The sequence below is a fragment of the Perognathus longimembris genome, chromosome 2 (genome assembly GCF_023159225.1).
Source record: "Perognathus longimembris pacificus isolate PPM17 chromosome 2, ASM2315922v1, whole genome shotgun sequence".
Classification (NCBI taxonomy): domain Eukaryota; kingdom Metazoa; phylum Chordata; class Mammalia; order Rodentia; family Heteromyidae; genus Perognathus; species Perognathus longimembris.
In genome coordinates, this window is record NC_063162.1 from 130,483,511 (window position 1) to 130,502,841 (window position 19,331).

The 19,331-nt window shown below is 37.0% G+C and overlaps 2 protein-coding genes across 7 annotated transcripts in view; one reads left to right on the top strand and one right to left on the bottom strand.

The window, feature by feature from the left end:
• Positions 1–14,875, top strand: part of Ptprz1 (protein tyrosine phosphatase receptor type Z1) — a 143,340-nt gene extending 128,465 nt beyond the window's left edge. For all 4 annotated transcript variants that reach the window (XM_048340129.1, XM_048340131.1, XM_048340130.1 and 1 more), the window contains 8 exons: positions 1,284–1,430; positions 4,167–4,260; positions 4,590–4,663; positions 5,899–6,027; positions 8,601–8,747; positions 10,578–10,720; positions 11,626–11,761; positions 13,351–14,875. In XM_048340129.1, the coding sequence (XP_048196086.1) occupies positions 1,284–1,430; positions 4,167–4,260; positions 4,590–4,663; positions 5,899–6,027; positions 8,601–8,747; positions 10,578–10,720; positions 11,626–11,761; positions 13,351–13,491 (1,011 nt within the window). In that variant the 3' untranslated portion in view covers positions 13,492–14,875. The remainder of the gene's footprint in view (positions 1–1,283; positions 1,431–4,166; positions 4,261–4,589; positions 4,664–5,898; positions 6,028–8,600; positions 8,748–10,577; positions 10,721–11,625; positions 11,762–13,350) is intronic.
• Positions 14,876–16,857: 1,982 nt separating this feature from the next.
• Aass (aminoadipate-semialdehyde synthase) overlaps positions 16,858–19,331 on the bottom strand; it is a 51,512-nt gene continuing 49,038 nt past the window's right edge. For all 3 annotated transcript variants that reach the window (XM_048340133.1, XM_048340134.1, XM_048340135.1), the window contains exon 24: positions 16,858–18,869. In XM_048340133.1, the coding sequence (XP_048196090.1) occupies positions 18,751–18,869 (119 nt within the window). In that variant the 3' untranslated portion in view covers positions 16,858–18,750. The remainder of the gene's footprint in view (positions 18,870–19,331) is intronic.

The window sequence follows — 19,331 nt, forward strand, 5'->3', positions numbered from 1 at the left end:
GTTAGTTTCCTAGGATGCCCACAACAAAGTACTACAAACTTGTTTGCTTTGGATGACAAACTTATTTTCTTATGGCTAGTTCTGAAGTTTTTAGTCTCAAAATGAGAATTGACAGGGCTTTGCTCCTTTACAAGCTTATAGGGTGGACATTTTTTGCTTCTTCCAGCATCTGTGGTCCCATACAGTCTTTGAACCATCATCTTAGTCATCATGTCTGTCTTTCCTCTGTATCCAAATTTCTCACTTCTTGTCAGGATACTTGTCCCTACCCTATGCCAATTGGCCTCCTATTGGCTGGGTCTTTCATATTAGTAGAATCTGACACAAAGATCCTACTCACAAGTAAGGCTATTTGGAAGGTACTGGGGGATATGAATTGCTACATATCTTTGGGGGATTGTGTACACAATTCAACCTGTAGCCCTGGGTAGCTGAACATATAGCACTCAAGGGTTAGTGATAAGTATCTGTTTTGTAACCAGATGAGAGATATTTTTCCAATGACACTAATAACAGAAAAGATGCAGCAAAAGTCAGTGAGCAGCCAGCTCTCATCTTTGCTAACAAAAATTTCAAGTTGTATATGGGACTTGGATTTTTTTAATTTAAAAATCATGAATTATACTCAAAATTTTAGGCTCCTATAATTTGATCATATATCAGAATCAACATATCTGTATTTTATTTCACTATCTAAATAAAAATGAATTGAAATTGCCAACTACAGATGACTGCTTAAGCAATCAGACACATATAGTAAAGAACATTAAGAAATCAAACCAAACCAAACTTCCACCAAGGAAATGATTTCCTAGTCAGAAAAGACCAGAGACGAGTCCTATATGTGAAATATATAAGAATTATTAAAACTTAAAACTAGACTAAAACTGGCTCAGTTATATATAACAAGCTACCAGAAGAGTTTGAGAAGCCAGAATGGGTACATCTACCAGGAAGACCGGAGTCAGGGAAGTCCTCATGAGAAAGACAGAAGAGTCACCTTTGAAGGGAAGGCAGAGGATATTGCTTTGTCTCTACAAATCTTCCTGCCTCCAATCCACAGAGCCATTATAGGATACCTAAAGATGAGAGAAATGAGATTATTTCTTCTTTTGGCTGTCTCCTTTCTTCTGTCTGACTCCCTATCAGGCCTGCTAAGCATTCTTTTGTGGATTCTGCTATCAACTATTTGGTTTAGCTCTTTGTGTCTGTCAGTGGAAGGTTCTAATTTTGTAGCTAGGTATGCATAAAGATTTTGATTCCTGTTGTTGTTGCTTCAAAAGGAACAGTATGTGTTCATCCATGATACACTAGTTGAAGCCATCCTCAGTAAAGAAACGGAGGTGCCAGATAATCATACTCATGCCTATGTTAATGCACTCCTCATCCCAGGACCAACAGGCAAAACAAAACTAGAGAAGCAATTCCAGGTGAGTTCCCATGAATACCTCTTAGATGTCATTGCAGCATTGAATGGCACTGTGTGACCTCCTTCAATTCAACAAGGCCACACAGGTGGGCTGAGAGCATTGTTGAAATAATGGCTTTGTATTTGAACCACCCTTGTTCTTCATAGTAGGTTACAGTGCCACACAGTAAATTTTAAGGAGAAATTTCATTCTGAGTGGTAAGAGGAAAAGTTCTCAGAAACCCTACACTAACTTTTATAAATGCAGTCTTGGTCCAGATAAAGAGGGCACAGAGCATAACAGGATGAACAGACAGAACTTATAAACTGTAAGTGCTCTTTTGCTTTGGAAAAAAAACAGAACACTTAAATATGAGTGTTGTGGCTTAGGCTGTTCCTGCAGCTCTTTGGAAAAGTCTGGTCTCACTTGAAACTCTCAGACTAGAGTAGGCCACCCCAGAACAATAGTTTCTTCAACTCCAGTGTCTCGCTCACCTGTCTCGGTACAATAAACCAAAGACTGAGGTGTGCTTTGTTGGTAACAATGCCTCCTGCAAAACTCATTCTCTCACTTTTAGAAATCAGCAATTAAATCCCCAAGCAAGTCTGAGGAGACCAATGGTTAAGAACAGAGAATTTACAGAGAACAGAGAATTGTAACTTTTCTACATAGTAGAAACTATCTCAGTTAACTACTTACCTAATTTAAAAAACATTCAGAAAGTGATTTTTCTGTAATGAGTCATTCATTAAGAATTATGCCTAAGCCAGGTGCCGGTGGCTCATGCCTATAATCTTAGCCTCTAGGGAGGCTCATCTGAGGATCAGGATTCAAACCTATTCTGAGTAGGAAAGTCCATGAGACTCATCTCTAATTACCAAAAATATTGAAATGGTGCTATGGTTCAAATTGGTAGAGCACTGGCCTTGAGCACAAAAGCTCAGGGACAGTGCCAAGGCCCTCAGTTCAAGCCCCAGGACAGGCATTTTATATATATCTCAAGCATGGTTCAAATACAAATATATATATATATGCATATATATGAAGCTTTATAATTGGTTATATTGGTCATTAAAACTGAGGTGCTTAAGGGCTGGGGATATAGCCTAGTGGCAAGAGTGCCTGCCTCGGATACACGAGGCCCTAGGTTCGATTCCCCAGCACCACATATACAGAAAACGGCCAGAAGCGGCACTGTGGCTCAAGTGGCAGAGTGCTAGCCTTGAGCGGGAAGAAGCCAGGGACAGTGCTCAGGCCCGGAGTCCAAGGCCCAGGACTGGCCAAAAAAAAAAAAAAAAAACTGAGGTGCTTAAGAGGGCCTGGGACAGATTATTTAAGGGAAAATGTAATGAGCCAATGAATGGCAAGCCCATGAGAAAAGGTCAACAGAAGGCGTCAGCGTAGAAGAGATTTGGGACAACGGGAGATAAGAAAATCCAATGGAAATAATAGTTCAAAAATACTAATAACCAACTCTTTATAGAAGAGACTTTTGGATTAAGTTATATAAAAATTGACCAACTGTGCAAAACGTATTTCAGAGAAATGTGACTTAGAAGCCAGATTGCAGGAAATTGAAAGGTGGATTTGAAAAACTAAAATCAATTATATAACTCTTTTACAAAAACTGAAGAGAATGATAAAGATAGCTGTACTGAAACTTTTAGTTAAAGGGTAAGGGATGATTTAGCTTTTCTTATTTTGAGTTTCTTTATTTGTATTTTAATGAAATACATGAATTTCTGTTGAAGCTAAAGGGTAGAAGAGAATTGAAGAGGTCAGATATCCTGAGTAGGTGTGAAGAAGTAGGATTCAGAACACAGGAAAACAGTGATAAAATGCATAAAAACCAAGTATAATGTGGCATAATCACAAATGTTTGGGCTCCAAGGCTAGAGATTGAAAGAATTCTTTATTTCCTCAGGAAATCAGGAGAAAAGAAGAGAAAAAGGAAGAAAGGAAGTGAGGAGTGAAGGGGTGAAGTAGGAGAGAAGTAGAGAGGAGTGGAGAAGAGTGGAGAGAAGTAGAGAACGGAAGAGAGACAGAGAGAGAGGTTTCCATGTTCTACATATATTATATAGATTAAACTGTTGTTAGGCAAGGGGAGATAATTTCAGAGGTTATACATCATACTAACCATATTCTCCAAAATGATGCTCAATAAATTGTGTGTATATACATATATGTTTAAGTGTATTTGTGTGTATACATATACACACATATACACTGACTATATATATATATGCTTATCTAATTCATATACATATATTTCATATGTCTTTGTTCATGTATTTCATATATGTCTATTTCATATATGTTTGTGAAACAGACAGTGAAACCCACCAAACTCTGTTTAAAAGGGAGGAATGAGAAGAGAGAGGATATTAAGAGTAGTATATATGAAATAAATATGGTCAAGTATATTAAGATATTAAGCTGGGCACCAATGGCTTATGGATTGAAATCACCTCAGGTAGGAGAAGCCATGAGACTCATATCTCCAGTTAACCATCAAAAAGCCAGAAGTGGAGCTATGGCTCAAGTTGGTACAGTGCATGCTTTGAGCTAAAAAAAGCTCAAGGACAATGTTCAGGCTCTGAGTTCGAGTCCCAGGACTGGTAAAAACCAAACCAAACAAACAAAAAACCCACAAAGATCTAAAGTGCTGGTTGAGGTATAGAGTAGATGATAGGATGTATCTTAGTATTTGATGACTAAATGAAATAACCTCTACATTTCCTTCACTCTCTTGCACAGCTTCTAAGTCAGTCAAACATACAGCAGACTGATTATTGTACAGCCCTAAAGCAGTGCAACAGGGAGAAGAACAGAACTTCCTCCATTATCCCCGGTGAGTTAGACTGAATTTCAGAAGCCAAACTGTTTCACATTAAGAATCCTTGTTTTCTATCTGAGAATATTTATATTCCTTGGGCCAAATGCTCTCTACTTTCATTATTATATTTTATATATTATTTCACTGTTCTAATTATACCCAATATGTGACTATTAACATGGCTTCATCTACTCTTGGAGTCTTCCCTAAGCTGCAAAACTTACTTTAATGATTAGCTGAAAGATCAAAGACTCTATTTTGGAAATGCAGCTATATTTTGTATTTGGGGCTTGAGGTACAGCAGTATGATCCTGGTTGCTCACAATGAATGTTCTGTGTTCCAGTGGAAAGATCAAGGGTGGGCATTTCGTCCCTGAGTGGAGAAGGCACTGACTACATCAATGCCTCCTATATCATGGTAAGTCAGACAAACCCCAGGGGGGTACTGCCTGCAAGATTATGTTCCCAGAATCCACAAAAGATTGGACAGCAGAAGTAACTGGGGCATAGTCAGTCCCACAAATCAAGTCATAATTTTAGGTCACAGCCAGTGGGATGCCAGCATTCATCAATGGGTTTATATGTGCTGGGACTTAAAATAACAACCAAACAAGATAAGTGAGATGTAAAAACCCAAATTCACCATTCAGGGTTAATGAGGAGATAACACTCACTAAAGCAGGGTTCCTGCCTGGGCAAACCCAGGATACAGTAATTCCAGAAAAGTCCAACATCACCAACATCCATGCACTGAGTCCATTAGAGGACCTGGATTTCTAAAGATAAGATACCTCCCTTTGCATTTGTGTCTTCTCTTCAAGAGATGAGTGCTTCACTGGTTGATTTTTGGGCGTTAGTGCAATCTCAGGACAGTTAGTCACACTGCATACTTTGTTTTGAGAAAAAGAGTCCTAATTGCCATTATCAAACCTCTATTTATCCAGCAAAGAAATGACCTCAGGGTATTCATGCAGGCAACCAGAAAATGTGTCAAGGTGACATTGGAATGCTTAGTACATTTCCAGTGAGGGATATGCATGGAATCTGAAAGACCCAAGAGCATGAGCTAGAAGAGCCATGTTTTTAATAAAGAACAGCTTTAAGAAAGAACAATTATGATTGTTTCAAAGACATCAGCTTCCTGGCATTTGTGGCAAAATCTGCCAGAAAATTCCAGATTTTTGTCCTGTAGAGACAGGTATCCTGTTGTAAATAGTTGTGAAATTTGGTATTCTGGCATTGGGGTTTGCAGAAAGGGAGAATTATAAATCCTGCTGTAGATTTTCTCTCGAGTTAGAAATGCATTCCACAAGCCAGTTTGCTACATCAGTTCTTATAAATGATAGGTAAGCTTGAGTACAATACTTCTTAAAGCAAATTTGGCAGAAACATTGAATTTCTTAAACCTCATTTAATCCTCTGTAAGAAGAGGATCACAGTTCCCATCTCAAAATCTTGCTGAGAGGAAGATTGCTTGAGTCTGTACCTAGCATATAGGAAGTGCCTAACAAATACCAGATGTAGGGATCATATTGACATTGGTACACCTAATCTACCATTTAAAAAGACTACTTTGTCTCAAAGTTTATTGATGTATAACTTTTTGTAAATTATTAAAGTCCTATGCTAGAACCATTTTCTTTGCTTTTGTAGGGTTATTACCAGAGCAATGAATTCATCATCACCCAGCATCCACTTCTTCACACCATCAAGGATTTCTGGAGAATGATATGGGACCATAATGCTCAGCTGGTAGTGATGATTCCTGATGGTCAAAACATGGTAAGAATCTTAAATCACTCTTAGTCCTTTCTGGACAGGGACATTATCTAAACACAAAAGGCAGATGTCCAATGTACAAATGAACAAGGGAATTTCATTTTTAACTAAGTAATCAAGGTTGTTGGAGTAATACTTTTTCCTACTATTATGCTTGGTTTGCATAAATAATCTCTTTGATTTACCATTAAAGAATGACAGACTTAAATGAAAGTTGATTAAAATCTCCAAAATTGTGTGTATTTTGTCATGCTGCTTAGGAAAATTGGGGTTTTACCTACAAATGCTATCAGTCTGTTTACTTCCATTTACATTGAAACATAAGGACTGAGTATGGTGGCTAACACAAAATCAAAACTGTTACGGAGTTAAGAAATGCGATGGGGTTCGAGGGAGGGGATTCCCTGTCCCTCCAAGAGTCCACCACTCAGAGACAGTCTCAAGCAAAAAGATAGATTTATTGAGGAAGCATAAAGAGAACTGACCGGCCAGGGACGCAGCACACTTGGGAGCTGAAACTACACCAGTGAAAAGTGGGCTGATTGGCCAGGAACACATCATAGACTTGGGAGCTGCAACTGTGACCGCGAGCAGGCCTCAAATTGGGGTTTATAAAGGTAAAAGCGTAGAACAGATGTAGGGGCTTGAGGTAGGGGTAGACCACACAATAAGTTCACAGACATAGGAGGTTGATGCAGGGGGTAGAGCACACAACAAATTAATCAAGCCATTTAAAAAAGCAGAATTTTGAAGGTCAGGTTGACCCAATCTACCCCCCCCCCTCACATTTCCTACCATGTTTCCCTAATCAAGATGGAATCAGCAGTACTACCTACAACAAAAACTAGTTCCAGAAGTAGAGATCAGGAGAACAACAGTCCAGGCCATCCAAAAAAAAAAAAAAATGTTAATGAATCCGATCCCAACTATTAAGCTCGGTGTGATGGTACATGCCTGGCACCCCAGCCATGCAGCAGGGCTGTGTAGGAGGATTGTTGTCCAGGCCCAGAACTAAGTAAGGCCAAAAAAAAAAAAATGTTGGGGATGTGGCTTTCTGCCTGGAAAGACAGGTCAAATCTTAGTACCACCATGGAAAGGAAAAAAGTGGTAGGATATTTGAAAAGTCTCTTAGTTCAAGCAGGTTCCTAGGAGAGAAAGAAATAGATAAAGATAAATAGATTGTAGATAGAAGAGAGATAGAGGAATGAGGGACAAGGTAACAAACAGTACAAGAAATGTATCCAATGCCTAATGTATGAAACTGTAACCTCTCTGTAATTCAGTTTGATAATATATATTAAAAAAATTTAAAAAAGAAGAGAGATAGAGATAGATAGATAGATAGATAGATAGATAGATAGATAGATAGATAGATAGATAGATATAGATACAGACTGACAGACACACACATTAGAAGACCTCGAGGAGGCAGAGGAGGAGGAAGGTTTAAGAGAGTTTCTAGGGAAAGAAAGACAGATTGAGAGACAAGTAGAGAGAGAGAGAGAGAGAGAAACAGCAAAGGAAGGTACAAAGAAGCAGGAGGAAAAAGGAGGAAGAGAGAGAGGTAGTGAATGAGGAAAAAGACACAGTTGGTGGCATGAGGAAAACAAACAAAAGGAAATTTTATTATTCAGAAAAATCAGGAACAAGGGCTGGGAATATGGCCTAGTGGCAAGAGTGCTTCCTTCCTATACATGAAGCCCTGGGTTCAATTCCCCAGCACCACATATACAGAAAACGGCCAGAAGTGGCGCTGTGGCTCAAGTGGCAGAGTGCTAGCCTTGAGTATAATAAGAAACCAGGACAGTGCTCAGGCCCTGAGTCCAAGGCCCAGGACTGGCAAAAAAAAAAAAAAAAAAAAAAAAAAAAAAAGAAGGAAAAAAAGAAAAAGAAAAGAAAATCAGGCACAGCCCATTTTTCTTTGTGTATGTGTGCTTGGAGAACTGAGGGAGTCAAATTACTGTTTCACTTAGGCTTTGCATACTTAATGTTAATAGTCACTTGTGCCTGATGTTGGACTGACCTTTCCAAATGTGGCTAGAATTTGCTGAGCTCTTTAAATTACTTGAATTGCCCTTCTAGGTTGTCAGTTATAGAGTCAAAGGGGCTTAGTACTCATTGCTGGTAAGCTATGAACATGAATCAACAAAACAACAGTCTGAATGAGATATGGTATGTTGTTTTGCACATCAATCTGGTTTAAGACATCATAAAACTATAGTCATAAATTTCAAAATCCAAGCTGGGCACTGGTTGCTCATGCCTGTAATCCTACCTGCTCAGGAGACTGAGATCTGGGGATGGTGGTTTGAAACCAACCTCTACAGGAAAGTCTGTAGATTCTTATTTCCAATCAACTACCAGAAAACTGAAAGTGGCATTGTGGCTTGAAGTGGTAGAACACTAGCCTTGAATACAAGAGCTTAAGGACAGCACATAGGCCCAGGTTCAAGCCCCATGACCAAAAAAAAAAAGTTCAAAGGAAATGGCAATCCATTCATATCCATTCATTTCATTTCCAAATCTGATTATGAAATATCTCACAGAAATTTTGACTCTGTTTTTTTCTTCTCCAGGCAGAAGATGAATTTGTTTACTGGCCAAATAAAGATGAACCTATCAACTGTGAAAGCTTTAAGGTCACTCTTATGGCTGAAGAACACAAATGTCTATCTAATGAGGAAAAACTCATAATTCAAGATTTTATCTTAGAAGCTACACAGGTATTGGCATATATTCAATGGCAAGCATTTCATCCTACCAACCTGAGTAACCTATGCTGGCATAAAGATTGTTCTTAGAAATGAAGAGGATTCTGATTTTTTAGAAACTGAGTCACTATTCACACTGATTTGCACAATCTTACTGAAGCATTAAACAATTAGCCATTGCTAACCTGAACAGTTTCAGCTCTGATGCTTTATGCCTGTAATCCTAGCTACTTGGAAGGTTGAAATTGGAAGTATCATAGTTTAAAGCCAGCCTGAACGGAAAAGTTTACATGACCTGGTATTGGGGTACATGCCCAATATCTTAGCAACAAATGCAATTCTGAAATATGTAGACTATGACATATGTGCATGCCTGGGCAGGAAGCAAGAAGCTATTTTGAAAATAACCACTGAAAAATGGACTGGAAGCATGGTTCAGCAGGAGAGAACATGCTGAGCAAGCATAAGACCATGAGTTCAAACACAGTCCTTCCAAAACTGAGAGAGAGGGCTGGGGATATGGCCTAGTGGCAAGAGAGCTTGCCTTGTATACATGAGGCCCTGGGTTCGATTCCCCAGCACCACATATACAGAAAACGGCCAGAAGTGGCGCTGTGGCTCAAGTGGCAGAGTGCTAGCCTTGAGCAAAAGGAAGCCAGGGACAATGCCCAGGCCCTGAGTCCAAGGCCCAGGACTGGCCAAAAAACAAAACAAAAAAAAAAAAAAACTGAGAGAGAGAGAGAGAGAGAGAGAGAGAGAGAGAGAGAGAGAGAGAGAGAGAGAGCACAAAACAGAAACCCATCACTTAGTGCTTCTTGGGCTGATTACTTAAGGCCCTTGGTTCCATCCAAGGACAAGACTCCCCTTCTTGTTTAAAATTGTAAGATACTCTTCCCTATTACATCATTTTCTAAGTATTTTGTTCTACTTGAAATTGATTCTTTCTGTTACATTATGTGGGAGATAAGTCCAGTTTCATAATTTCCTTGTGATAGTAATTCCTGGGGTTTTAAAGTCAGATAAACAGTACATTTCCTTGTGAGCAATGTCATCTCTTTCCTCCAGAATCTAGTTTCTGCATTGACTTGTTTCATTCAGCTGGGTTCTTTATCAATCCCTCTGCCAAACTAGCAGTGTCTTGCTTGATGCTTACAAGTTACAATAATTCTAGTTATCTGGTAAACCGTTATTCTGTCCTTGTTTTCTTCTTCACGAGTATCTGGGCTCCGTTGGTCCTTTGTACTCATGTAAAATTTAGATTTAGGTACATGTTTTTAAATGTAGCATGTTGTTAGGTACACTTTTGGAAACTGGGGGCCCAGGGATCAGAGGTTTAAGGTATGTAAGCAAGAAATGGAACTAGGACTGATGCTGAACCAAGGTCTCCACCTCCTCACCAGCATTTTTCCTACCTTGGTGTTCAATCTCATTTTCCTTCCCCAGGTGTTAGTCTGCTTGCTGCTGGTGTTTGAAGCTCTGTGCTATTCTCCAAGCAAAGTTTCACACTGGTGATTTCCCTTTGTAACCTCAAACTTAGAAACAGACACATCTTTGTACCTACTTTCATGGTGTGTAAGCATTTCACACCATACACCTACAGATTAAGTTTATATTTAGAATTCAAGAAGAAATGTCATTTTGTTATCAGACTGAGAAGATCTGTATAGAGCAAAAGTAGCAGCACAGCTATGTATTCCTTCCATGATGGAGATTTGTTACAAGTAGTACACACATAGGTCTTATTACCTGAATTTAACTTTGGGTTCCCTCAATCACTCCACTAGAAATAAACCGCTCCTAGCCAGTAAATACTAATTTGTTCATTTTTCTTTCTTCCCATAGGATGATTATGTACTTGAAGTGAGGCATTTCCAGTGTCCCAAATGGCCGAATCCAGATAGTCCCATTAGTAAAACTTTTGAACTGATAAGTATTGTGAAAGAAGAAGCTACCAACAGGGATGGGCCCATGATTGTTCATGATGAGTAAGTTCACACTTGAAGTCATCGTCTTGTCTTCAGACTCACCTAATTCTTTAAGCCACATGTGATGGCTTAGCCAGGTTAAACTGGTTACCTGCTAATCAACTAGTGTGATATTGAATGTTCCTTCATCTGAAGCTCTTGAGGAAGGCAGAGAAGGGATGTATAATCAAACACAGGAATCTGCTCTTGCTTTTAATGATGAGAACATTTTGTGTGGAGAGGCAGTGTTTCAGCAATGGGCCTTTTCCAGGAGCTAATTGGAGATATATTTTCAGACATTTATTTCTTGAGAAAAGATTAAAACTTAATTTTCTGATCATTATAATTTTCTAATAACTATTTAGTAGATCTTTCCTAGTTTCTGTTTTGAACAAAAAATGTTTAGTAGCATATGATAGGTATTTTGTACATTATAACTTCAATTTTTAATGTTATTATCATTAAAGAGGTATACAAAGAAGTTTTAATTCAACATGTCAGTTTATGTATACAGTAAACCTTGATCAGTGTCACCCAGTCCATCTTTATTCCCCCATATCTAGTCCAACCCCACCCATCCCATCAAGTCTCCTACTTCTATTTTCAAAGAGATACATTGAGTGTGATGATTGCGTTCACTCACCCTTCGTCTCTCCATTTGTCTGATTCTCTCTGAATGTCCATTCATTTCTAAATTATTGCCATCCCCTTTTCATAGGATAAAATGAACAAATACACAAATAAACAAACATTAAACCACTATAGCATGAACACATGACAAGATTTCCAATTAAATCATAGGACAAAATGTAACTAAAATGTCTAGTGTCCTTATTGTGAAGTTTTAAGCCTGTCTACAATGAGAGTTCCAGCTGTGAATGCTCTGAGCATCTGATAGAACCTCTGTCCCTTTCCTTTGTTACAAGACATGGAGGAGTGACTGCAGGAACTTTCTGTGCTCTGACGACGCTCATGCACCAACTAGAAAAAGAAAATTCTGTGGATGTTTATCAAGTAGCCAAGATGATCAACTTGATGAGGCCAGGAGTCTTTGCTGACATTGTAAGTAGTGAAGCAGTGAAGCACAATTGTTACTCTTAAAGAATTATTTGCTTTCTTGAAACTACTGAGATCTCTCAGTTGTGTGTAGAATGGGTCATATCGACAAATTAGTAACATCCCATAAAGGGTTTTTTTTCATTTCTTTATTGTCAAAGTGCTGTACAGATGGGTTACACTTTCATACATAAAGCAATGCATATGTTTCTTATCAAACTTGTTACCTCCTCCCTCATTTTTCCCCTACCTTCCTCACCTCCTCATCCCCCCCCATGAGTTGTGCAGTTGGCTTACATCATATAGTTTTGTTGCATTGGTTTGTCTTTTTATCCTTCAGCTCTTGATTTTGATATTGCCTTTATCTTCCTTAGTTCTAATACCCGTATCTACAACATCCAAGGTACCAAAATCAGTTACAGTGACATCAGGGGTAAAGCCATGGGGAAGAAAGACAAAAGAAAATGGCACAATTTCAGATGGTACATTAAAAACAATAACAATGGTGAACCACTTGTTTCCATAACTTGACATTCATTTCACTTAACATCATATTATGTGCCCATATACACATAGCTATTGAGCTATTGTGATCTTCTGCTAGGATTATCATAGACATGTACTAATTGAAGTTTTGCCTAGCCTCAGAGAAAAGCCCGTAGGTATACCACAAATATTTAAATTGTAGAACTATTCTCAGGCCAAATTCAAATTCTGAAGTTAACAAATGACTAATTGTTCCATATTTCTAGGAAAAGAGAAACATGTACAGTTAGTGAAAAGATATGTCTCCTCTGATAACCACTCTCAATTTAGAAAATAATTTGCAAATGTGTGTGTTTGTGTGTATGAGAGAGAGAGAGAGACAGAGAGAGAGACAGAGAGAGAAAGGGAGAGAGAGAGAAAGAGAGAGAGAGAGAGAGAACAATAGTAGCTGGGAAGAATAGGGAGCCTGGTACACCTCCTGCAGAATAAGCAGAAGACATAGGCTCACCACCATGTTTGAAGCTTAGCTCTTATATGGAAATTACAGCAGCAGAGCAAGCACACATGCGTGTGCACGCACACACACCTCACCTTTACAGAGGACTAGTCAGGCTGGTGAAAAAAATAATATTTCTAAGCAATGGATCTGGTGAATGGACTGTATTCTACATGGGTTACCTATCTGACAGTAAAACCATAGTTTATGTCTCTACATAAATAGAATAATTCAATTTGATAGCAACTAGAGAAAGGAGAACAAAACAGTTATTTTTGGAAGGGTGCCTAACACCAAAGCATCTCCCCAAGTTATTGAAACTATCCTATCACCTTCTAATTTCAGGAAGCAAATGAATAAGGATGATGTGCTTCTCATTGGACAGATGGGCATGAGCTAATTTTCTAGGTCAAGGAACATTTGCAATTAGAAAGCTACTTTAATCAGAAAGAAACATTAATACAGATTGTATACCTCTGCTGAGTAGAACAAAGCCCATAATGTAATGGCTTTTCATGATGGGTGCCAAATTGTGACTAAGAATATTCCATTTTTACAACTGGATGTCTTCCCCAAACTTCCTGCTTATATGGTCTTTTGCTCTGTTTTCTAGGAGCACTACCAGTTTCTCTACAAAGTGGTCCTGAGCCTTGTCAGCACAAGGCAGGAGGAGAATCCATCTACTTCCCTGGACAGTAATGGTGCAGCTTTGCCTGATGGGAATATAGCTGAGAGCTTAGAGTCTTTAGTTTAATGCAAAATGTGTGGGAGAGCCCACAGCCCAGCACTGTTTTCCTATTTCTCAGATTGAAGGATGGAGTCAGTTCTGTTATCCGTTCATCTCCCACACCTGACAGTAACTTTCATGACATAGGAATCTGCTGCCAAATTTACATCATTAATAATGTGTGCCTTCCTGAAAGACTTCTTATAATTCACTTATTATGTTTGAACTAAAATGATTGAATTTTACAATATTTCTAAGAATGGAATTGTTGTATTTTTTCCCATATTGATTTTAACAGAAATTACCAGTTTGTAGATTTTAGGAATTCCCAACTACAGAAAATGTTTGGAATTGGTGTGTATGTGTGTGTGCGTATCCAACTTTTTAGCTATATTTGTAGCAGTCATTAGGTTGGCAAGAAAGATAACTTTTAATTAGTAGACCGTAAAAACCACTTTGTTCCCTATGTTCAACATTTTAAAACCACAGTATTGACCTAAACTAGGCATAATCGGATACTTACTGTACATACTGTTCCAGTGTGTCCATGGACCAATTTATATTTATAATTGTAGATTTTTATATTTTACTACTGAGTCTGTTTTCTAGTTCTGTGTACTTGTTTAGTTTCATGGCTTGGTTCCTTGTACGGTTTTGTTCTCCAAGTCTGCTGATACTGTATTACCTAAGCGATTAACTCTGTTTCAGCATGTAATTTTAACTTTTGTGTCAAATAAATATACACTTGTTTTGAAAGACCTTTTTATGAGAATCACTCCTTACCAAACTTTGTTTAAATGGTTTTTATCCAAGGAATTGCAAAAATAAATATAAATATTGCCATTCGTTTGTGTATGCTTATGAAATTTTGTGTTGGAGCATGTATGGCTGAAAACTGGGGACTCCAGTCCCACCAGCATGATGAAAGTAAAAGAAAAGGATAGCAGAAGGGCAGAAAGTACAGAGTTGTGGTTCTCAAATGGTGTTTCTTGTGAAAAAAGCATTATTTTTAGTACAACACAGCAACATACACTGGCACTATAGTTTCCTAGTGTTAGTTAAATGTTTTAATTCTAACTGTTTAATCACCAGACCAATGCATACTTCTTTTGGCTTCTGAAGGAATTATGGTCTAAATGTTCACATCTCCCAGAATGTACATGCTTGAACCCTCATTTCTAAGGCCATGGTTATTAGGATGTGAGATCCTTAGGGGATTAGAGCCCTCTTGAATGGGATTAGCACCCTCCCCATCCCTTAGTCTCATTTCATTTTTCTTTAGGACACTGGTGTTTTCTGAACCTTTATTTTACATTCATTTGAATCGATTTTTGTCTAAAACAAAAGCATTCTAATGGTCTTTGGAATCCAGACACTGTAAGTCACAATAAATCTACTGTTTGGGTCAAGACATAACTCTTCTTAGTTTTTCTTTATACAATCTTCTTTTCTGAATAATTATTTATTTATTGTCAAAGTGATGTACAGAAGGGTTACAGTATCACACCTAAGGCAGTAGGTACATTTCTTATACAATTTGTTACCTCCTCCCTCATTCCCCCCTTTCCCTCCCCCTTTCCCTCTCCCCCCATGAGTTGTTCAGTTGGTTCACACCAAATGGTTTTGTAAGTATTGCTTTTGGAGTCGTTTGTCTTTTTATTCTTTGTCTCTCAATTTTGATATTCCCTTTCCCTTTCTTAGTTCTAATGCAAGTATATACAGTATCCAGAGTACTCAGATAAGATACAGTGATAGCAAGGGGGCAACCACAGGCAGGGGATACAAGAGGAAGAACAACAATAAAGCTATGGTTTCACATGGCATGTTGAAAATAATTACAACAGTGATAGAGCACTTGTTTCCATAACATGGAATTCATTTCACTTAACATCATCTTATGTGTTCATAAGGGCATAGCTATTGGGTTCTTGTGATCCTCTGCTGTGACTAGCCTAAACCTGTGCTAATTATTCCCTATGAGGGAGACCATAGAGTCCATGTTTCTTTGGGTCTGGCTCACTTCACTTGGTATAATTTTTTCCAAGTCCTTCCATTTCCTTATGAATGGGGCAATATCATTCCTTCTGATAGAGTCATAAAATTCAATTGTATATACATACCACATTTTCGTGATCCACTCATCTACTGAGGGGCATCAAGGTTGGTTCCATATTTTAGCAATGACAGATTGAGATGTGATGAACATTGTTATGTGATGAACATTGTTGTGCTGGTGGCTTTGGTATGTTCTTGCTTGTAATCTCTTGGGTAGATGCCCAAGAGTGAGGTTGCTGAGCCATAGGGGAACTGTATGTTTAGCCTTCTGAGGAATCGCCATACTGCTTTCCAGAGGGGTTGAACAAGTTTACATTCCCACCAACAATGTAGTAGGGTTCCCTTTTGGCCACATCCCCTCCAGCATTTGTTATTATTAGTTTTCCTGATAATGGACATTCTTACTGGGGTTAGGTGGAATCTCAATGTTATTTTGATTGCATTTCTTTTATGTCCAGTTTCAGAGAATTATCTTTTTAAGTCTTTTAGCCCACTTGTTGAGGGGGCTGTTGGTTCTTTGAGGATTTGTTTTGGAGTAATTCAATCTTTTTAGTTCTGTGTATAGTTTAGATATGAGGCCTGTGTCCGTTGTATGGCCAGTAAAGATCTTCTCCCAATCTGTCTTTGTACAATCTTTATAAATGAGTTTATCTGAAAAAAGATGTCTAAACAGACTCCAATTTTAAGTCAGGGCGAACAGTTTTAGAATATTGCTCATTACCATAATCCATTGTTAAGTGATGCCCATTGGCCCTACAAATTCCATAATACTTCTAATGTGATAGCAGATTGCATTTGAAATTTTATAGCAATAGCTTTTTTGTGTAAAATCTATGCTGAACAGAGGTTATAACAAGGAAGTCTTACTGAGTTATATTTCTTATTGGAAGGTCCTAAATTTGTTAGCATATATTATCACTTACCTAGAAACATGGAAAACAAAATTTATTTAAAATGAGACAGGTTGTATAATTTGATATTAAAATTTCATTCTATTTACAAATTGCACACCAGGAATATTAAGCTTTTACTGAATTTAATTTTTTAAGGAAAAACATCTGTGCATTTGTGAAAAATATAACCTTTTATTATCTTAATTGATTATCATCAATTAATTATCATTCTAATTGATTATCATCCACTAATTTGCGGATGGTAGGATGTTTTGGCACATTACAAATCTCTTCTTCATTAGTACAATGCTGAAGTGTTAGTGTGGATGGTTTTAAATAAAACATTACAGCATCAGTTTTAAGACTGTACACATCAGTAGTATGAAATTGTACTTAATAAAGTATTTTTCTTAAGTTGATAATAGGAAAACAAAATTTGAAGTGAGTTGTAAGGAAAACATAAGAATTGAGATTTGTTATTACCTAATTAATAGGAACTTCTAATCTATCTCTCAGGTATGACACTCTCTAAGCAGGCCACAAGATACAGAAACTGACAATGAAACTTCTCAGCTCTGCTACTTGGAACTTTGTTCAAATGTTTATGGTGATGTTCCCTTTGTTCCTGGTTATCTATCCTAACTTCTTGAAAGTTCCAACATCTTTGTATCCTCACCAATCCTTGGTATTACCTTGATTATAGCCATTTTGCTAGGTAAAAAGTGGCATTCCATTGTTGATTTGATCTGATTTCCTGATGATAATTGATGATAGGAATACTTCATGTGCTTCATAGTCTTTTATATGTCTTCTTTGGAGAGCTTGTCAAGTTAAATCTTTTGGCTTTAAAAATTATCTGTCCTTTCATTGTCAAGGTATATCAGTTCTTTATTCTAGTTACATATTCCTACTGATTTATTATTTACAAAAATTTTCTCTCATTCTATGTTTTTTTGGTTGTTGCTTGCTTTTGTTGTTGTTTTCATTGTTTGTGTAGGCCTATGAAATCACAAGTCCTTAATTTTCACTCTGTTCAATTTTCTTTTTTTGATTGTTTTGGGAATTATTTAAAATATCATTTGCCTACTTCAAGTTCATGAATAGTTACACCTATGTTTTTTCTAAAATTGTAACAGGATCAGCTCTTCTATTTAGTTCATAAGTACATGTTTAGTTCATTTTTACCCATGGTTTATAGAAGAGGTCTAACTTCATTATTTTTATGTGGGTGTCTGAGTTTCTAATCACCATGTGATGACAAAATAATTTCCCTTCACTGAATTATCTTAGCACTTGTTTCAGTAGCCAACTGAGCACCACTTCTAGACTTTCAATTCTATTTCTATGTTTTTCTTCACTCATTGATACTTTATAGACATAATCCAGTTCTGTATATTACTCTTATATTTACAACTTTGCCAAAAATTTATTAATTCTAATGCTTTATTATATTTTAAGTATATTAATTTGTATTTTCTTTGGTTGTGCTTTAGAATTCTATGTCTAAAATTGGGCCATATACAGGGAGTTTTACTTCTTCCTTCCTATTCAAGATATGTTTTATTATTTCTTGTTTAATTTCCCTGGCTCAATGATCTAGTTCAGGTTGAATTGTAGTGGCAAAAGCAATTATCTTTGTCTCATTTATGATGTTACAGGGGAATCATTCATTGTTTAATATTAAATATTATACAAGTTGTGGATTTTTCATAGATTTTTTTAAATCAAATTGAGAATGTTAATTTACTTTTTGTTTGTTGAGTGTTTTTATGTGAAAGGGTGTTGGACTTGGTTAAATACTTTTTGTGTTCTTAATGAATGGATATATGGATTATGACAGTCTCATTAATTTCTTTTTCCAAAACACTCAAGAGAAAATAATGCAAGTGATAAATTTACTAGATAAATCATAATCTTACAAAAAGCATAACATAGTAGTTTGTATAGATTTATACATAAGTAATTTAAAGATATCTAACAGAATCAATTTGAAAAATACAAAAATAAACTTATATGAGAATCTTCTAAAACAGTGAAACTACATTTGTTGATTATAGGAAAATATATTTTATAAAAGAGACACAATAAGTTAACAAAATATGATCATTATTATTTTACATTCATGGTAATATATGGCAAATCATTAAAGTTCTCCCATAATGACTGGTCTCTCCTATTCCGAACATTTTCAAATTAAAAGAGATTTATATTCAAAACCACCATTTTATTGAAACAATCAAAATCGGACATGCTTCATGCTATTAAAAACAGCATATTAGTCAGCATGTTGGTCACCAAATCTTGAGATCTGTTTTGCCTGTGATGATTAAAAACAAAATTATAGCTTGAGTGTGCTCTGTGTTGTGTACATAATTCCTTCTGCTTTAATCCGCTCTAATATTGGCCCATAAATCTCCTTTGTAAAAGGTCCCATTAGGCCTTTAGCTTCAATTTCACCTGGAAGAAAATTAATGATTATCATTTTTAATAGTTAATTTTCCAGAGGATCTTTACAGAGAAAAGATCAGCCCAGCAGATAACACAGTCATGTGAACTGTAGGCCCAGACACTTTCTAAATCATTGTTTAAATGTGCACTACTCAATGATTATGTAGTCAACACTCTGTAAAGGAAATGGGTTACTTTAGGATGGAAAGTATGATGGATGTGGGTATGGTTTGTGAATCTGTGCATTTAGCTGCAGTATTTCTTACCACAGGAAGTGAAACCAATGTGATCATTTGGGCACCTCTTAAAATGGTGGAAAATAGTATTTTACAAGGGTGTAAAAGCAGTATGCATTCACTAGAGATGATACATAGAAATTAGAATTTTGATCTTTTCTCAGACTAGTGATACCAGAGTATGATACTAGAGTATCATGCACTGTAGGATGCTATCTTGAGATTCTGGACAGCC